Source organism: Paramisgurnus dabryanus, chromosome 10, assembly GCF_030506205.2.
Source record: "Paramisgurnus dabryanus chromosome 10, PD_genome_1.1, whole genome shotgun sequence".
Classification (NCBI taxonomy): domain Eukaryota; kingdom Metazoa; phylum Chordata; class Actinopteri; order Cypriniformes; family Cobitidae; genus Paramisgurnus; species Paramisgurnus dabryanus.
Genome location: NC_133346.1, coordinates 14,486,231 through 14,507,457, shown reverse-complemented (window position 1 = coordinate 14,507,457; position 21,227 = coordinate 14,486,231). Strand labels below are relative to the sequence as shown.

General features: G+C 37.1%; 1 protein-coding gene and 1 long non-coding RNA gene across 7 annotated transcripts in view; one reads left to right on the top strand and one right to left on the bottom strand.

The window, feature by feature from the left end:
* mtus2a (microtubule associated tumor suppressor candidate 2a) overlaps positions 1-13,853 on the top strand; it is a 93,918-nt gene extending 80,065 nt beyond the window's left edge. The window contains exons 5-15 of one of the 2 annotated variants that reach the window (XM_065290686.2): positions 124-282; positions 4,313-4,411; positions 5,859-6,139; positions 8,592-8,658; positions 8,752-8,966; positions 9,058-9,163; positions 9,255-9,328; positions 9,862-9,960; positions 10,052-10,171; positions 10,537-10,634; positions 11,851-13,853. In XM_065290686.2, the coding sequence (XP_065146758.1) occupies positions 124-282; positions 4,313-4,411; positions 5,859-6,139; positions 8,592-8,658; positions 8,752-8,966; positions 9,058-9,163; positions 9,255-9,328; positions 9,862-9,960; positions 10,052-10,171; positions 10,537-10,634; positions 11,851-12,199 (1,667 nt within the window). In that variant the 3' untranslated portion in view covers positions 12,200-13,853. Of the gene's footprint in view, positions 1-123; positions 283-4,312; positions 4,412-5,858; positions 6,140-8,591; positions 8,659-8,751; positions 8,967-9,057; positions 9,164-9,254; positions 9,329-9,861; positions 9,961-10,051; positions 10,172-10,533; positions 10,635-11,850 lie in introns of both variants that reach the window. The other variant, XM_065290685.2, reaches the window with a different exon arrangement.
* Positions 13,854-14,254: 401 nt separating this feature from the next.
* On the bottom strand, positions 14,255-20,683 carry LOC135779785 (uncharacterized). 5 transcript variants are annotated; one of them, XR_010544859.2, is made up of 7 exons: positions 18,196-20,683; positions 17,790-17,985; positions 17,166-17,242; positions 16,762-16,849; positions 16,542-16,656; positions 14,564-14,602; positions 14,255-14,469 (listed from the first exon to the last, which is right to left on the bottom strand). It is a non-coding gene; the product is annotated as an uncharacterized lncRNA (long non-coding RNA). The 5 variants fall into 5 exon arrangements; XR_012337781.1 differs by having other exon boundaries at positions 17,790-18,344; positions 18,434-20,683; XR_010544861.2 differs by having other exon boundaries at positions 18,434-20,683.
* Positions 20,684-21,227: the final 544 nt, after the last annotated feature.

Genomic DNA, 21,227 nt, shown 5'->3' with positions numbered 1-21,227 from the left:
ACCAGAGAAGAGGATGACCTGCAATGTGTTAAATGATTAAATAAAGATCTTATTTTTAATTAACTGACAAGATTTGAACATTCTGTTTTGTTGGCTCTGAAAAATGTGCCTTTTGTATTTTAGGTCCCAACAGTGTAAATGATGAAGCACCATTACACCGTGTCATTACATCCCCGCCTGCAGAAGGACCCAGAGCCCCCTGTCGAAGCACCCCTCAACCCCCCAACACTCCTGCACTGACACGCCGCTCACTGCTGCCCCCTACACGCAGTTCCCCTGTGGGTAAGTGAAACACACCTTTTGCTTTTTCTTCACATTTACCCCATTTGCTGTACATTAGGGTGATGGGGAATTCAAAAAGAATAAACTAAATGCAAAGGATTTGTTTTTTTTACTGCCGTGCCACCCTAAATGTTTCATCGTGCTACACAAGAATAGACTTCTGTCACGACTGGGTACTGGAATCAGGACGCAAGTGCAGGGTTCACCATGAAATAAATAATATTTAATATAAAATGAACAGAAACAAAACACGAGGAGTAAAACCGTAACACAGGAACACGCAGTACATGGAACACAGGAACAGACATGAACGTAATGACAATGACAATGATCCGGCGACAGGTGAGAAACAGACAGCAGTATAAATACACAACACTTAACAGGGAACAGGTGTGATGAATCAGTCCGTGAATGTCCAGGTGACGTAATCGGGGAGACAAACAAAACATGACACGGATCACCGTGACAACTTCAGCTGATATGCAGTGTGGCGCCAATAGGTATCCACTAAAAAAGTATGCAATTTTAAATCCAAATGTCCTGCATCTGGAATATATACCAACTACTATAGTATGCAAAGGTCCAATGCATTGTGTCAGGTTGGATTTTTTTTCCCATGCAGTCGTTCAGATCAGAGTTCACAAACTTTCTCCAATGCCATAACTGACCCGAGCTAAATATACAGAGAACCGCTCAGGTTTGACAGAAGCCCTGCGCTGAAATCCCGGAGCATGTTTGTCAGGCATAAATAACCGCCACCTCCCTGTCATCGGTCTGTACAGTGTTATTAATCTCCACTGTGTGTGTGTGTGAATAATGGCACAGATCTGTTCGGAGAGGGGGTTGATGCCACCGACTGCAGTATGTTTAGTCAATACTGAAATGTGGACTAGTGTGGCCTACTTCCTGATGCAAACTCATTCATCTTACTGTAGGCTTTCACAGGAAAGAGACTTCCAATTTAATGTCCTGTACACACATTTACAATTAGCCCAATCATTACGAAATAATCGTCTAATGAAAATGAAGTTCAGTGTTTAATGTACACTTTGCTGTCCAATCAGAGCTCTTGCTGTTCCATTTAACCGGTTACATTACTTTTTATAACTTGCCCTTCTCTCTTGCTGTTTTTGTTATCAGTTCTGTCCTATTTTCTGTAGTAAATGTGCTGTTAAGCACATGCCCGAGAGCCTATAGTGGTTTGCCTGCTGCTTCCCTCTGTATCATCCAAACAAAATCCCTAGTGCCCTAGAAGGCCAGATGGGCTGCCCGGGACTTCTGGCCCATTGTGGAGTAGCAGAGACCAGGGGCAATTGTAATATTTTCCTTCACAATTTAGGAGACCTACCTGCAATCTTTTGATTTAAGAGACATATATATACAAACAAAAGCACCATTAAAATAATTACACTAAGAATAACTTGTAGCAGTCATAAAAGTCAGGAAAATTAGCACTGTAATGCAGAAATAATAAGTGTATCTTATATTGTAGCAGCTCACATCAAATGTCATTGCTTTGATACTTAAAAATACTACTAAATGTTTCGTTCTTTATGTGGTAAAAAACCTTTTAAAGCTGTTGAGGATTATGTGTTCAAAGCAATGTGAGACCTGCATTACAATGATTTAAAATCAGATAAATTATTATTTATTGAAATATCTTGAACAGTAAATAACTGTTTTCAGCTATTTGTGACCCTCTCTGTGATTTTTAGCGGCATCTTGCCATGAGATTGTGAATTGCAACCAGTAGCTCAGTCCACAGCTCACCCCTCCCTTTCGAAACGCATAGTTAAGCTACGGTAGCTGCCACAGGACAAACACATCATCATCTGAGTCAACGTCAGAGATATGTATAATAAAGGCTAGATGTCTTGCCCGCACTTCTGGCCAATGGAGGTCGACGGCCGCATAGCATTGTGTTTTAATGGTGCAGGTACTTTTAAATGATCATAACTTGCTAAATTTTCTACTGATTTTCAAACGGTATGTTCAAATGGTTTGTTATAAATGTCTAAGATGTACCTATGGCACTGCATACTTAATAATTATAATTTTCATGAAACATGTTAAAGAATCCAGAATTAACGCCACGTTATTAACGTTTGTAAGAAACCAAACCGTTTGAAAATCAGTAGAAAAATTGCTACGGCCGCCAGGTAATGACGTTAGAGACTCCGCAGTCAGACATCTAACCTTTATTATACATATCTATGGTCAACGTAGTCACAAAACATGCTTTATAGAGCAGTTTGTCCAACGCTATCTCACAAGAATTCGTACATATTTAAGAGTTGGCTAATTCGTATTTATTCATACGACCACATTCATAAGTTTTGGTATGATTTGCCTTGACCCCTGTGACACTGGGATTAGGTGCCGGGTTAGGGGTTCGGTTTCTTTGTTGTTGTTGTTGTTTCATTATAATCGTACGATTTTGCACGATTAACTTCGTATGAATGTTACGAATAAGCCAACAAACTTGTAAAATATGTAAAAAAAATTGTAAGATCAGGCTGGATTGTCCGGTTAGGGCTACTGTAGAAATATGGTGCCGTGAAATGGCGACTTCAGTGTAACGAGTCCCCGGTGTAGTTATGTATATTATATTGCATTTCTGTCAAAAGATCCTTCTAAAAGTTACACAGTGCACCTTTAAACATTACAAAAATGTAAATCATAAAAAAATTGGTTTTCATAGTTTTATAAAATAATGTTCATTATGCACTTTTAAAGACCTTTTTGTTCAGTTATAATCCCACACACGATTTTGCACGATTAACTTTGTATGAATGTTACCAAATAGCCAACTCGTAAAATATGTACGATTTTTGTCAGGTCAGGCTGGTTTGTCCAGTTAGGGCTACTGTAGAAATATAGTTGTGCAAAATGGCCACTTCCGTGTAACGAGCCCGCTGTGTATGTAAATAAAAACGGCTCATATACAGTCATTATATAGGGTCTTTAAACACCACTGATAATATAGTTATGTGTATTATATTGCATTTCTGTCAAAAGATCTTTCTAAAAGTTACACAGTGCACCTTTAAAGATTAAAAAAAAGGTAAATCATATTTTTTTATAATTAGGGTTTTCTTTTATGAAATAATGTTCATTATACACTTTTTAAGACCTTTCAGTTCAGTTATATTCCCTCCCACCTATGTTGCTAAAGGTGCTGTCTCAGCATGGGAGGCGGGGTTAAAGTGGGGTCCAGGGGAGGGAGTTCATTTGGGATTCCAGAGTGGTGTCTATGGCTGTCTGCTTCATGTCGAAATGAGCTGGCAGTAATGAGGTGCCCTGGGACCGTTGTTGCAATGTAGTGTTTGTGTTTGGTGAAAGTAAGCCAAAAGCACCAAGTCTCCCAAAACGTGCCTGTCTTGTTGTGCAATGTGAGACTTGAAATAGACTTTCTATCATTCCTGTAATACCTTTAGCTTTTTATTTTTATTTATGGATGTTTCATTCATTTTTGCAAATCACACTGCTATAGAGATTTACAATAAAAATATTTGCTTCGTTTTATGTTCTGCGTGACATTTACATGGGTTAGGATACCAGTATGCATTTACTGTAGTACATGATTAAAGATTTTCAAAATCAGATGATTCATTATTTGACTTATAGATTAAATGACGTTTCATGTGCAATGCTTTCAGGTGTTTAAACACCCTTTCCTATCCATCCACTATCCTGGACCTCACAGGTCAGTGCGATATGGATTGTCTAATATATTTTATGTTGTATGCAAGCATTGCTTCACACATGACTGCAGGCTCTCAGAATGTCATATCCGTCCACCCGTGTGGCAATCGGACCCTGGCAGCTGAGCTATTTTGTGGTTGGCTGCCTCTTATTGGAATCGATCCACGGACCACTGAGACTGTATTACAACTCCATGGAAGAGAAAAGAGAGAGAAAGATAAAAAGGAGTGGTGGTTACTGTATGCATTCATAGATATATCTGTGTGTGCCATTAGAATTTATGTGTGCCTTTTAATTGCCATTACCTCTCTTCATTTATCTGTAGCTTCCCGTAAGGAGTTTCAGAAGACGACTGATGGCTCTCGTTCATCTCTCTCATCCCCTAAGAGATTGGCTGTAGTCTCTCCGAAACCGCAATCTCCAGGTAACAAACCAAAAGATATTGCTTTCATTTCAGAGTGCACACCCCTGCTCCTTTGCTTGCAGTGCTCCCATTAGATGTCATCCGGTGCTCACATTTCTCTTTTCATTGGAGTTGGAGTGTAGCTCATGTGACATAATCAATGTGTCCACTGGGTTCAAGTTCAGCTGTCATGTACAAAATGAATCAATACTCAAGATTCAGTCTGGTTACAGGCACTACACCATTTGTTCTGACTAACAACACCCTACAGACGTGACCTCTGTTATTGCTTAATAAAATCGTATGCTTTTTAAATGATAAACGGCATATGAATACACAGTGCATCCTTGTTTGTTTTTTGTTTTTCTCATAAGCAGAGAATTTACTTCCTTACGTCAGTTTCGCCCACCTTAATACCTGAAAAAGCAGATTTTTCTCTTTGTTGTCATAGAGACCGACTCTCAGACTGTGAATTATGCTAGATTGGTGAGGAGGTCACTTTGTGAGGGTCGGTGTGTTTGTGTGTGTGGACTGGATAGTCTTTATAATAAATCGGTGTAATGTTTAAACTATGACAAAGTTGTAAATAGATTGAATTTGATATTTAATGCAGGATCATATTTCTTGATTTCTTGATGCAAACAATCATGTACATAGAATTCTGTTAAAGGATTAGTCCATTTTCTTTAAAAAAATTCCAGATAATTTACTCACCACCATGTCATCCAAAATGTTGATGTCTTTCATTGTTCAGTAAAGAAGAAATTATGTTTTTTTAGGAAAACATTGCAGGATTTTTCTAATTTTAATGGATTTTAACAGTTTTAATGCAGTTTAAAAAATTTTTTTTTGAAAATTGAGTAACCCTTTAATGCAAAATCCTATACATTGGTTCTTTATGATTTCTTCTGAAGAGAAAATAATTAATGATCAGCCCTGATGATGCACATAGCAGCTCGGTGAACATGTCATAGCTGTGCTTTATTTTAAATAAAACATGACTATTAACTAGTCAGGACTCAAATGGTCTGTTTTACAGTATAAAGGTTTATAAAGTGAACCCATTTATTTTTCAAGATAAGGTAATTGACTTTAACGTATGTGTGAAATGTTAGTGGATTATGTGTATTTTACTTCAACTGTGAAATTTGTCATGGTCTGGTTATAGGGTATACAGTAAGTAGGATTGTAAATTGGCATTCGTTTCGGATCATATTTCTCATATTCACGTTTCATTGAAACCAATTTGTTGAGGTATTTCCCCTGTACAGTGTAAGTAAACCAGTTTGGTATAGAAATAGTGGTAAAGCTTTATGTAAATGGTTTACGGTTATTAAGCACACAGTACTCCCCGGGGTATCTTTGCATTACAGATGCTATTTTATCTACAGAGAGGGCTGTTGTGGTGTAAACTGAAATGAAATTGATTTTTTACCGCTTTCTCTTTCATTCACATTTACAACATTAGTTCTTCAGAGGCAACAGAGAGCGACAGTAGCCGTCCGAGGTTCGAGCGTGCCGATTTTGCCTCGAACTGCCTCTCCAGGCCCGGAGAAGAATAAAGAAGAAGAGCAGAAGAGCGTAAAAGAACAAGAGAAAGAGAAAGTGGAGAGGAATGAGGAACTGCAGCTTTTGCAGGGCCGCTGTGAAGATCAGGCAAGGCAGCTCCAAGCTCTTCAGACTGAACTGAAGAAAACTAACAAGAGTCTGGAGGTCTTTGCGATCTGCACTCAACACTTCTGCCACAAGGTATTCAGTTCAGATCTCTGTGGTCTAAAACTCACCCTGTATTACAGACCTAGATCGCTAGACTTGAGCCAACATTTTTTTAAAGGTCCAGTGTGGGATTATAGCGGCATCTAGGGGTGAGATTGCGAATTGCAACCAACAGCATAGAGACACATGTGGCACTTTTCCACTGCATAATACCTGACGGTTTGGGTTAGGTCGGGTCAGCTCACCTCACTTTGGCTTGGTTAGCTTTTCCATCGAGTTAAGTGACATTTCAGAGTGGGAGAGATTATAGGCGTGTCGTTATTTGCGCTGCCTACTGCTGTGACATCATACAACTGAGAGCGAGTGTTGTTGTACATTCCCATACATTCATTTATTTCTCATTCTGCCACTTAAATAAAATTGACCACCACAAATAGATGTTTGCACATTGCGTTTATCACTACCTCTGTCTCACGTGACAGTTTCTGTACAAACACCCGTGGCGTCAGTCGACTGCAATGTGCCGCCACAAACTGCAAGTATGGAAAAAATTATTATGGTGTTCCTGATTCTCAACCTGTGGATGTTTTTCATGGCCAAAAGGGAGTTTAGGAATAGGAACTTACAGCAAAGCACAGATGACAACATGTTTGCTTGAGACAGCGCAAGCTAGCATGAAGGTAAAACTAATCTTTTACATTACAGCGATAACGTTGGTAGTGACGATTCTTTCAGACCATTCAGTGATCTACAGTGTTTTTGTGTCACGTTTTGGTATCAGCTTGGGTCGCTTAACCCCAACTGAGGTGGTACTAAAAAAAGCATCGGGTACTATGAACTGCACCCAGTGGAAAAGCCCCTAAAAGTAAGCTGCCCTGACCCAAACCGTGGGGTACAATGCAATGGAAAAGCGCCAATAGAGAAGCTACGGTAGCTGCCACAGAACAAAGACGCCTTAAATTGCGCGTGCTCGCTTAGCCAAACAGTCTTCTTCTTTTTCTATTTCTGGCGTGACGCTTGAGTCTGTCCCAAAATACGACTCTGATTCACCCTTGTGGACTCCCGTCAAGGGTTCCTCAAGTTTGCACAACATGATGTCATCAAAGTGTGGACTCTGAGGAAGTCCGCAAGTCCGCAGTGTACCATTTGGGACAGGGCCAGTTTGTCCATTTAGGGCTACTGAAGAAACATGGTGGCAACTTCCATGTAAGGAGACCCACGGTGTATGGAGATAAAAATGGCTCATTCTAATGTAACAGTTTATTATTATGTAAGGTTTATATCGACGGCTTCAGCAGTAACGACATAAACAAGCGACTTTCGTGGTCAACACGTAACTTCTGGTAAACTCCGCTAAGAATAAATAATAACAAAGTTCTTTTAAAGTAGTTTATTTATATAACAAGCAATATAAACAACACGTAGATTACATAAGAAACCAAAACATTTGTTATTTTCAACGAGGTATTTGTTAAAGAGTTCAGTTTAGCAACTAGTCAGACGGAAAAAAAATGAAACCGGAAGTAAAGTTCGGACCAGACGCGTAATCGCGTCAGCGCACGTGGGTCCGATAAAACCATCTATACCTCTGATAATAAAGTTGTGTATATTATATTGCATTTCTGTCAAGAGATCCTTCTAAAAGTCCCACATAGCTAGTTATTTCTATTTTTACTTTTATTTGACGTACATCCCAAATGTGCCTCTTTGTAAATTGTGTTATTCGATTAGCAGATGTTTTCTATATAGCCTGATGCACAGGTTACTGCAGAGACAATCTCCCTTGAGTGACTGTAGTCAGGTGCTTTCCTCAAGGGCATGACAACAGTTGGGTTTCCTAGAAACTCTCCAGCTGATACACACAGTTACCTGAGACCAATCCTGTGATCTGATCCATGTTATTAAATCACAGCCTTAGTTATAATCAATCAATCACAAAGTATTGTGTCAAAACATGTGATAACTATTCATTCAAGATGCTTTTTGTGGCCAGATGGTGCAGTTACGACATCTACCAGCAGGGGTTAACTCTGTTATGCTAACCCAGCCAAACCCTGACCCCTTGGTTGGCAAACAGATTCACAGAAGATGAGAAAAGCTTTTAGGAAGACAGTGCCCTCTGCTGCTCATTATAAAAAATTGCCGGTTTTAGTGTATCATTCAACATCTGCCACTGTTGCATCATGTTGTTTTTCACTGCAATTCAGTTAAATAAGATAAAAATAAATACACATAAGAAAATAAAATTAAAGCAATAAATAATATTAGATCTATTAGGTACTGTGCGTTTTATGCGTGGAGAGGTAGGCCTATATTGTGTTTTCTTTGGGATTGAACCCAAAACCTTTGCGCTGCTAAAGCTATGCTCTACCATAGTGTTTAAACATGCAGTAACGGTCACTTCACAATTCTACATTTATTTTATTTTGTATGAAGTGCTTGGATGAGAATAAGTAATATGTATTTGTATGTGTTGTTATTTCAGAGTGAAGATGCTGAGGAGAAGAAACAACAGTTGTCCTGGGAACTCAGCAGGATTCAGCAGGAAGTGGGTGAGTCGTGTGAGTTCAATACTGTATGTGCCCAGTCTTCATTCGCATAAGTTTCATGTTAGTGAAACTCTGCTCTCTTTCCATATTTCCCAGCTTTTAACGCGGCTCGCTGGGAGCGTCTTCAGAAGGAGAAGATAGATCTGGAGGAGTGTTTCGAGAGGGAGCTCAGAGAGTTGCAGGTCCAGCAGGAGTCTGAACTTGCCACCTTAGAGGAGAACCTAAGAACGCGTCACGCGTCAGACAGGGATCACCTCAAGGCCGAACATCAGTCAGAGGTGGAGGAGATTCGCACCCAGCACCAGGAACAGGTCGGGTCTCCTGGGTCAAGATTCATGGGAAATGCAAATTTATCAACTTTTTAACTCTAGACTGTTTTTTGTTTGTCTGATTTGTGTATAGGTCGAGGAGTTGACTGCCAACCATGAAGCTGCCCTGGAGGATCTAAAGACCATGCATAACATCACCATGGCAACACTGCAAGAGGAGCATGCCAGGACAATGAGAGGTAAGAGTCTAATTTCTTATATCACTACTAATCCAGCGATGTGGACTATAACTTGAATTACATACCTTTTATTTATTTAATTTCTTTTTAGATTTAAGAAAAGCCCACGAGCAGCAAAAAGCTAGTTTAGAAGAGGATTTTGAGGAACTGCGCCTCTCCCTTCAGGTGATTTGTGAATTATTATTTTTTTGTCGACTTACCATATCAATTAAAGGGGATATTCACAAGACTTTTTTTTAAAAGATGCCAAATAAATCTTTGGTGTCCCCAGATTATGTATGTGAAGTTCTAGCTCAAAATATCATATAGTTAATTTATTATAAAATGTTAAATTTGCCACTTTGTAGGTGTGAGGTGTGTCCTTTAAAATGCAAATGAGCTGATCTCTGCACTAAATGGCAGTGACGTGGTTGGATAGTGCAGATAAGGGGTGATATTATCCCCTTCTGACATCACAAGGAGAGCCCAATTTCAATGACCTATTTTTTCGCATGCTTGCAGAGAATGGTTTACCAAAACTAATTTACTGGGTTGATCTTTCTCACATTTTTTATGTTGATAGAAGCACTGGGGACACAATTATAGCACTTAAACATTTTAAAAAGCCAGATTTTCATGATATGTTCCCTTTAAAGTGTTGAAAGGTGTTTTGTTACTCATCCATGTGGCTTTATTACTAACACTGATGGCTCTCTTAGGACCAGGTGGACACGCTGACATTTCAGAACCGAACCCTGAAGGACAAAGCCAAGCGTTTTGAGGAGGCCTTGAGGAAGAGCACGGATGAGCAGATTGTGGTACATCTCTCTAAAACACACACACATGTGCATGCATATATAAAATAATACAAAAACATACAGAAACTATAGTGCATATAAATATATACAGGATGCCCTGGCCCCATATCAGCATATTGAAGAAGACCTGAAGAGTTTGAAGGAGGTTCTGGAGATGAAGAACCAGCAAATTCATGACCAGGAGAAAAAGATCTGCCAGCTGGAGAAAGTGGTAAGCTCAAAATGAAAAGGTGTGCAGGTTTGCTGTACTTTTACGGAGCCACTATATTTATTTGTTTTGTGATTATATTAAGCACTTCCTAATTCAATAAATATTGAAGTTGCAGTCAGTTTGATTGGGACGCTACATTATTGATCAGTTTCTATTTTTAAAACTCCATTTCTTTCACCTACTATTGATGTTATATTATTTATGATTTGGAAATAGGACCAGCAGCGTCCATTTTAAAACCCCTTTAACTCTTTAAGCTTTTATGAATTCTTATTGTTCGGTCCGCAACCCATTTCAGTACAGTGTTGTCCAGGGAGGTTTGTATAAGAATTTAATGTCGAGTTCTGTCTTGATCCTTCGAGCAGGCCCAAAAGAACCTGCACCTGGAGGAGAGGGTCCAGGTGCTTCAACAGCAGAATGAAGACCTGATGGCCCGCATCGACCGACACCTTGCGGTGTCAAGGTAACACCCTGACCCAACCTATTACATGACCAAATACACAATATATGATTTGTATTGTCTTTGTATATTAACTCTTTCCATGCCAGCTTTTAAGAAACAGTTGCCAGTCATATAAACATTTAATGCCTTCCAGAAAATTATATTTTTAAATATATAAACATACGATATATCAAATAATAAAAAAGACCATCTGCTTTTAAACAAAAAACTGTCTCATTCTATCTATCTTTGTTCTCTTTTTATTACCTCTCAAAAATGTGTAGTTTTTAAAAATATAAAAATTCGAACAAAAAGCTAAGATAATTGCATTTTTGTAATGGACTTTTGTTAGAAATCAGATTCAAAGCGATGATCAAAACATACACAGAGCATTTACTGTTTTTGAATCCGTAGATGCTTTAGTGTTTTATAAGTTGTGTAAGAGCACCACCTAGTGGATAATAGCGGAAATATGGATTGCCTTAAAATCTTGTCATTTGCATGGAAGCGTTTACTCTTAAAGGGCACCTATTTCATTGTGTATTTGGTATAATACAATGTTTTTACATGGTTTATGGTTCAAAAAACACATTATTTTCCACATACCGTACATGTTTGTAGCTCCAGATATCCTGCCTTCCTCTAACCCTTTGATTTTGTACAAAACTCACCGATCTGAAAAGCGCTGTGTCCCTGGTTGACCAGCTAATCTGTACGTTGTGACTAGCCTGAATACCTCTGACATCAGCCGGAAATGTGACGCTCCTTACAATGTTTGAAAGATTCACTCACAATGCAGTGCTAACAGGAGTAAACTTACAGGCTGTGAGTCGAAGTGAGAAGAATTATGATAATGTCGTTATTGTCAACATCACCAATCCCAGGAAGTAAACTGTTGCCTACAATCCGTTTGTGTGTTGTGAAGAGATTTACGTTGAAACGATAACTCGCGTTATCGTTTACCCTTCGCATATCTACCTTTTGCATATCGTAACATGTACTAATACACACTTACACATCAAAGGAAATCGTAAATCGTACCATAGTTTCCCTTTAATTGACGAGATAACTTCTCAGTGGCGGGGAAAGAGTTAAATACCGACATATCATGTGAGATGCATGCATCAACATACAGTCTGGTCCACTTATATTTCCGACCCCTCCAGTGTGTCACCTGATGCATCTCAAAAAACATCTGTGTCTTGTCTTGTGTTTTCCCGTCATCTTGTCTTTCCAGACAACTGTCTGAGGAGAACGCTAACCTTCAGGGGTACGTGGAGAAGGAGACCAACGAGAAGAAGCGGCTAAGCCGCAACAACGACGAGCTTCTCTGGCTTCTCCAGACGAGTCCTCACCTATCGCCCTCATCTTCCCCGATTCACAGAGCCTTCTTCCCAGGTCCTGACATCCCCCCCTACCCTTATTCTTCAAGCCCTGGTACCCCCACACACTCCGGTTCCCCCGGCCCCTGTACCCCCACTCATCGGGTGACGTCTCCAGGGACCGGGACATCCACTCTCAGAGGTTCTCCAGCAGCACGTTCTTCGCCCGCTCGAACCCCAAACGCCAATATTTTACCCAGATAAGCTAAAGTGATTCATCAATGTATTCGTTTTGGTGCACTGTTGATGATCTCCTTTGTTTAAGAGATGATTACGGTTCGTATTTTATATATATATATATATTTATATAGATTCCCGTCGACTACCAACTGCCAGACAAAGAAGAAACAACTTTGCTGATCTCTTTGACTTCAATCCACAAAAAAATGTCTCTTCGTCTTTAGAAATTGAATTTCGTTATGAACTCAAAGCATTGCTTCAGAATGAATGAGAGTACTTTAGATATAACTGTATAGCACGTACACGAGAACTCGAATACTCGAATACAACAAAAGCACTTTACGTTTCTGCTAAATATTCTTCCTACAGATAAATGCACCAGCATTTTGTGGATTTGGTTTAGCTTTCTATTCTAATTCTCCCAATGTTCCTGTAGTTTAGTCCAGAATGTTTCATATTGTCCAAACATGCTGCAGTTACTACAACAGGACCATACAGCTGGCAGCTGTGCGTCACAATATCCCAGCTAAGCAATTCTCTTGCTTGTTTTAAGTGCTGACGTGGTTTTGATAAAGCCCTGATGATGAAATTGTAAGTTTTTGCTAGACGAAAATATCAAGCATCAAGTCTGTTTGTTTTATCTACTGTATGTAACTCAAGCCACTTATATTTATCTATCAGACAAAAGCAAGTGCTCTCACATGGTGCATGACTACCGTAACAGAGAGATCCAGGACTTGGTAAGGTACCGACTACAGGAAATGTTGTAAATTATTGTCAAATTTTTATTTGTTATTTATCATAATGAACATTTTGCTACTTAATGTGCATGTGATGTAAGTCTTCCATTCTTAATGTGAAATGTGGGATAGTTGTCATGTTAGCGTTGATACTTGGAGTGATGGCCTCTATGTTTGAGGAAAAAAATTAACCCATAACTGTAAACATAACTCTACACCTCACGTTACACCTGTAAGAAATCTTACCAGGTGTGTTAAGTGTGCGTTACAGGTGAAAAATGGTTTTACAGAGGTAAAATAGAGTACACTTCAAATAATACTGGGTTGTTTAACACAATATGATGGGTTGTTTTAATTAAACCTTTTGACCCAGAGCTGGAACCCAGCATTTTTTATAGTGTAGACATATGTAGGTTTGGAGTAATTTAAGCTATCTTTCTAGTAATGCTGGTTAACCCTTGTATTACCTCTGTGGAGTGTAGCATAACCTAGAGAAAGTTTTCTCTCTTTAGATAAACTAGAAAGGAATGTAACTGTTTCTTTAAATGATGTGTGATAAAGTTCAGGGAAATTGTTTTACGCTGTCTCAAAGGCAGTTCTCATTTTCTTAATACTGAAATATTTGAAAAAGCAGAAATACACTGTAAAAAGTTTATTGTCAAATTAACAGTAACTTACTGGCAACAATTATCCAGTAGTTCCTGTATTTCAAACAACAGTAAAATTACTGTAGAAAGAATGACAGTAGTTTAAAGGATACTGCAAAATGAAGTACAGTATTATACTGTTTTTTGTAAGATCCAACATACAGCATTTTACTGTTATACTGGAAATGTTACTGTTATTTATTTTACAGTATAAAATATATACTACTGTATTTTCCAATTTTACTGTTATTTATTTTACAGTGTAAAATATATACTACTGTATTTTTTCAATTTTACTGTTATTTATTTTACAGTGTAAAATATATACTACTGTATTTTTTTAGATTAAATTAAATACTGTTATTTTATTGGTTGATGTTAAATATAAAGACAACAACTATATCTTTAAAAGCAGAAAATTTATTGTGCAGTTTTAACTGTATATTTGTAACAATATTAACAAAAATAACAAAAAAATGATTAGATTTTAAACAAAAAGTAAAGAAAAAATAACAAAATCAGTCAGCAATCAATGTATCCAATTGTTGCCATAGTGTAGTTACCCTAAATGAGAAAACCACATCATACAATACAGTGAAAAGCATAATTACAATACAGTTTTTTGTAGGTAGTATGGGTGGTGGTGGCAGGATGAAGGTGTAGGTCAGTAGTAGGCAACGTCGGTCCTGGAGTGTCGAAATCCTGCAGATTTCATTTCCAACCCTGATAAAACCTCGCCTACCTGTAGTTTTCTGGTGACTCTTCAGATCTAGTTGTTCAGGTGTGTTTGTTTAGAGCTGGAGCAAAACTCTGCAGGACAACGGCACTCCAGGACCGACATTTCCTACACCTGGTGTAGGTGGTGGGGGCGTCATATACAGCAGGGGCGACAGCACTTGTGATAATCCTGTAACAAATGATAAAACAAATTAATAATAAGTCAAAAAATTAACTAATCATCTAAAATGCTTGTTTTTAGCAATAATGTACTTTGAGCTCACCAGTTATAATCTAGAACATGGCCAAGTCTCGAGATCCACCTTGAGAGAACAGAGAAAATATTACGGAGAATGTTACAATAACATTACTGAAAGCTTAAATAACCCAGTCGCAGTGCTGGTTGGTGACTTCTTTTTCAAGGGTGCACGATGCAAAGCTTGTCACAACATGTATTTAGCGCGTCATGTAAACTTATGTGTATCACGCATCATGTCAAAATGCGTGTCTGCTGCAGATGCTTCAAAGGGGTTTATTATAAACGATCTCGCTAAATCTCATGTGTAATCAGAGTTTAGTGTTAAGTTAGTGTCTTGCGAGTATTTTGTGAAAGTGAGTGTCATAAAATCATAAACCCTTCTGACGCTTTTACAGCAGGCACGTATTTTCACATAAGGCAAGATGCACATGGTTAACATGACACAACGAACTCATACTTTGACATGATGAGCAACACACATTACACTCTGAACACATATTTTGAATTTGCACCACTTAGGAGAGAAGTCACCAGCCACCACTGCGAAGTAGAATTACATTTTGAATAAATAATATTTAATAGACCACAGGTAGACTATTAAATATTTTTGCACGATTTTACACATTTCAGTGACTAAAACATGACACAAATATTACCCATAAATAGGGGTGTGCCGGTTTCAGAATTGGTGATGTCGGTTATGACATGAGTCAAATGTGACGGTTCGTAACATAACTGTCGGTGGGGTGTGTTTTGCTCGTTTAAATGCTCGTGGATTGACGGGAAAGTGTCATTTTACCATAAAATCATGAATGTTATGCCAAGTGTGTTTCAAACAGTAATAATGTTGAACAATTTAACAGAAAGCAATGAAATATTTAAAAAACACACTATTGCAAGAAGACTGCGCTGTCACTCTCTGCCCAGCATAAATTAATCCTCTATCTATCATCTATCTTAATAATCTTTAGAGAAACAAATTTGTGCCATGGGCTTTTTATGTCTGTAATTGTGTCTATATATATCTGTCAGTACAGAACAGCACAAAAACAATGTGGATTTAAAGCGTATTGAAGAGGTTTTGCTCATAAATGCAGGTAAAAGAAAGTAATGTGAACTTCAGATTGTTATTAAACTGCACACTATGCGCTGCAAACGCAACCGGTGTAAAAGCACAATGGCCACGCGCAGCAAACGCTCTCCACAGACGCGCTGCACAGTGCTCACCCGGCGTTTGAATAAACTAGACACTGATTAGCTACTTGCTCTACGTTTCTTTAAAATTAACAGCAAGCAGTGAATGTGCGTTCAGGAGAGTTAGTAGGTTAGCATGGGAGGATTTGAACTTGAAAAGCGGAGTGTACTGACGGAAGAGATGATTTGAAAGGTGAGACTTTGTTTAATATGTTTAATCTCAAAAGTAACCGAAAAGTAACCTGGTTTGTCCTGTATGTCAGCGCGTTGTCAGTGTTGCTCCGCTCTGTATTTTCACTGCGTGAGAACATGAGGGGGCGTGTAACACAGACTGTTAACAATTGTTTTTAATTAGTATTTTAAAATTCTTTGATAAAAAATGTTTTTAAAAATATTTTAATAACACGGTTTTGCCGGTTATAGAGTTCTAATGACGGTGTTCAACTATAACCGTCGGTCTCACGGTTATATAATGACCGTCACACCCCTACCCATTAATAATAACTGGTGTATGAAATAAATAAATGTGTTAACTATAATAATTATTATCAATAAACACAAAACTAATTCCGTATAGACCATTCCAAACTTAAGACGTTAAATGAACAAATTTACACAAAACTATATACGAACCAATTACCACTAAGTAAGGTTTGTTATGGCAAAACAATTTATAGAAATACGTTGTTTGTACAATTTTAGAAGTGTTATAGACTGTCTTTTGTAGTCACCAAAAATGTTTAACGTTTAGTGTGCAATGATGGGTTTGGACATGCTACACTGAAGGAGACAAAAAAGAGATACAGTACCTCTGTTACCTCCACTTTCAGGATATTGACACCATCCATTCTGATGCTGGCTCCTCACATCAAGGTGGTTTAAAGTGCCATGAAAAATTGTTGTTGGTGTTAGCTTTGCTGAATCCTGTGAAAATAACATGTACTGAGTAACTAAAAATACAAGTTAAAGAGATGAGTAATAAATTGCATCAAAATCTAACCTCTATTGTTAGCCAAACTCAAAACTTACATTTTCCAGACAAAAGGTAAACTTGCTGTATTCTCAAGATGAAGAAATAAAATGAGCAGTGCAGGGTTTTTCTCCATATCAGAAACACCTGTGTAAACATAAAAATAAAACACAAGTTATTGCCACACTGATTAAAATATACTGTACTAAGTATGGGAGCTGTAAGAGATTAATACACACTCATTAAATACACTCAGCAAGTAGTTGCTTACCTATAAATATTAAAATAATTATTGGATAAATTTCATCCTTGTTAATGTGCTCCCAACTGATGTGCTGTTCCAGTTCTGTGCATTTTTCAAGTGTATAGGCAATTCCTGACCAAACGCTTGACCAGTCCAGTACAGTAAAGTAAAGTAAAGTAATTGTTCAACATTTCAAATTGGGTATAAAAAAAATTATACCTTTTTGAGCCAGTATGTCCTGTCTTCAGATTTAGATGAAGGTCCTTCCCAAACCACATCTTGATGTCATAAAGAATCTTAAACACATAACATTTCAACAGAATGATTCAGGGCACTTGCACAGTTATACCTGAAAATGAATAGATTTTGTTCTAACTCAGATGATCACATGATATTGTCATAACAACATAATAATAAGTAAGATATTGTTTCTGTCTTAATAGATTGATTGCAGGCTTTGCCTGATGCTAAATGCATGGTAAAAATTTTTTATTAACAGATAATTGAACCACGTAAAAAAATAATAATAATTGAACCACGTGACTTCTCCCGATCACCCGGGACATAAGACCATCATGTAATGGCAGCGTATACAAAACAGGGATACAAAGGAAAACGTTGATCATTGGATTAATCCATATCAGGTCCTAGAACACATTTTCAGATCTCATGTCAGCAGAACACTAATAGGCTACATTTTCACATAAATATTCGCAGATATTAATTAAATCCACAATACATCTTTGTGTATGGATAGTCCTATTATTAGCAGATGAACAAAAGTTATGTGACTGAAAAGAGTAAGGCTTTTATGAAACTACACAATAATAAGTTAGTACTCACCCACTGTTTAAAAAAGCACTGCTGGTCTCAATCCAAGTGAGCACACAAACACACCGCCACGCAAGCACAGGAAGGATCTCTTCAGTGCGATGTCCGCTGAAGTGATGATATCCCCGCGATAGACGAAAGGACCAGCATGCAGGCGTAAAACTACCGTAGAAAATTTGTCGTGGACTGTAGCCCAGATTTACATACACTAATAAAGAAGATAAAACATTGTTAAATCTATTATACGTCTTTTCAATACTTCTAGCTGCCATAATGTTCAGTCAAGTTCACGTTCAGTCATTAATGTATTATTTTAAACCTATTCCACAGATATTCATTAAACAACGTATTCTGGCACAACATAATTCAAGTTTATAACGTTATTTATTTAACACATTAATTTCTTTCTCTTACTTACCTCAGCAAAGTCTCTGTCAACACAACACGATAAGCTCAGACTCGCCCTGACCGTTAATTTGAAAATGTCCTGCGCGGGGTTTTACACAGTGAACGTGCTTTATTTTGCACACAGGCAGACAATCATTGTGTAATTGCAGAAGTTGTTTGCTGTTATGACAGAAATTAAGTAAAATTTAGCCGAAAGAACCCTTTAGTGCCAATAAAGTCTCATACCAGATATTGCATATAGCACTTACCAGATAATGATGAAGTGAGTGAAGACAAACACGACGACACAATATCTCGTATAATAGCTCGCTGTCATTTTGTGGTCACAAAATTAATGTTAGCATATACGTATTAATATTCACCCAGCAGATATTAATAAAGAAATACGCGCTAGATGAGCAGAACAGATACGACGACACACACGCGTTCTCCCACTCCCCCTACTGACAGAACTGAGGAGCACATCACGTGACCGACTCGCGCCTGAACCCTCCGCATTTGTTTAATCAAATTCTAAAATTAGCGCTTTTTTAACTAATCGACTGTTATTTGAAGATTATACATATATATTATCGCCTAAACTAATCTTAAAAATACATTTTGTGACCCAGAGGCAACAATATTAAGAACTGATGGTATGTCTATTGAATTGGCTGGTGATTTCATTAAAGCCTCAGAAAAGGCACCTGATTTATGTTAAAGGAACACACCGAGCATCTGATGTGAAAACAGACATTAAACCAAATATCTCACAAAAAAATTTAAGCATTTAAGATATAAATAGACGTTTGTCATTGTGTTTTGCAGTTGGTTGGTAATACTGTATTCAGAGTAATATTTCCCATAATGCATTGGAAAACTACAGTAGCCTACTGTACAAAGCTTATGCAGTAAAAAACTGTTGAAAATACATTAAAATACTGTGGAAACAACAAATCTATAGTAACAAACTGTAAACAACTTATACAGTAAGAAACTGTCGAGAAAAACAGTAAAAAACTGTGAAAACAACGAAAATTATTTACAGTGTAGCATAAAGTCATTCCTAATGCAATGTGGGTTTTGATATTTCAAAGCAAAGAGATCTTTTTTTATTTTTTGGGGAAAATTGGTTTGTGTGTTTGTTTTTACAAATTATACATCTTTCAACGCTCAACCTTTCAAACTTTTGATACAGATATCTTAAAAGCTAAATTTTGTAAACTCTTTACTGATGTTTTTTCTATAGTATTATCAGTTGGTGCTTGTACAGGGTATCGTACAACTATCTGCTATGTAAGACCAGCTATTTACGGAAAAGTGCTGTTTGCAGTCCACGCATTATTTATGTTAAGTAGTTTACGTTATTTGCTACACAACTGTTGAATGAAACATTTTTCATCAATATTGTTACTGTGAATTTTTACTTTAAAGTTTATATTTTTGAAGCATTTAATTTTTATTTAAATAATGTAGCTTTACTTTCGAAATACATTTTGCATTTACTTTGCTCTGTCACTGTGATATAAATGGTTCATCTGTGTTATCAGTCCATTTTTGCTACTCTGGCACACAAGGGTTTTCTGGATGTTTAAAGCACAATAACATTATATAAAAATAATCAAGCACCTTAACTTTTTTAATATTTTTAAACACTTTTATTCAAATGAACAACAAACACACATTCGCATACAATAGTGTTTTTAAAATGTTTTTGCTAGTCTTGAATTTATAGTTTAAAAAACATAACTATAGGTTTGTTTTAAGGAAATGTCTTTGCTTTCCGTGCAAAGTAGCAAAAATGGTTCACATCAAATTACTGCGCTTATACAAAAAAGCTTCTAATATTACAGGAGAATAAAACTATTATCTTAAATCTTAAGAACGCTTTTCAGAATGAGTAAAACCCAATAATTTTTTTTAATTAAAACACTTTATTTATTTTCACATTAAATAAAGATTTGTTGATTCAACTTAAAACGTAAGTTACCTGGTATAAACTTAAAATTTTCTAGTTCATTCAACTTAAAAATACTACTTGACTAAAAAAATGTGTATAAATATTTTTAAGTTGAAATAACTCAGACATTTAAAGGAAAACACCACCGTTTTTCAATATTTGTTCAATAATGTCCTTACCTCAACTTAGACAAATTAATACATCTATATCTTTTTTCAATGCGTGCACTTAATCTTTGTACAGCCATCATGAATGTATTAGCATTTTGCCTAGCCCATTTATTCCTTAGGATCCAAACAGGGATGAATTTAGAAGACACCAAACACTTCCATTTTTTCCTTATTTAAATACGGTGCCCATTTTTTTCGATTTATATTGTATGGCGAAAAAAGCACTTAGTTTGCAGCACTTCGACCTCTGGCTTTTTTATCCGATTAAATAATTGCCACGTTTTATTTTGTGCCACCATACTTACTCGTGTAACTACTCATGTAACAGTTTTTAAAAAGGGAAAACATGGAAGTGTTTGGTGGCTTCTAAATTCATCCCTGTTTGGATCGTAAGGAATGAATGGGGCTAGGCTAAATGCTAACACATTCATGACACCCTTTACAAAGAGTAAGTAAACGCATTAAAAAAAGATATGGATGTATTAATTCGTCTAAGTTGAGGTAAGAACATAGTAAAATATTGAAAAACGGTGGTGTTTTCCTTTAAGGAAACCATGTAACTTACTTTTTTAAGTTGAACCAACTTACAGTACAGTGAGTACACTGTAAAAAGTGAAAAGTTGGATCAACTTAAAAAATATACTACAATTGGTAACACCTCAAAAAGTAGTTTTTCAATTACATATAAGTTGAAAAAACTAAAAACGTTGGTGTTACCAATTAAAGTTATTTTTAAGTTGATCAAACGTTTCACTTTTTAGAGTGTATGTACGTACAGGCTGGATTCTGCATTCGAATACTTGCATTCTTTATATGTTTATTTCTCAACCAAGACCTCAGCAACCTCAATTTATGGATGATATTTCAATACTGCACTTGCTATGGTTTTTAACAAAGTACACTGGCATTGTAACAATTCTACAGTTACAGTAA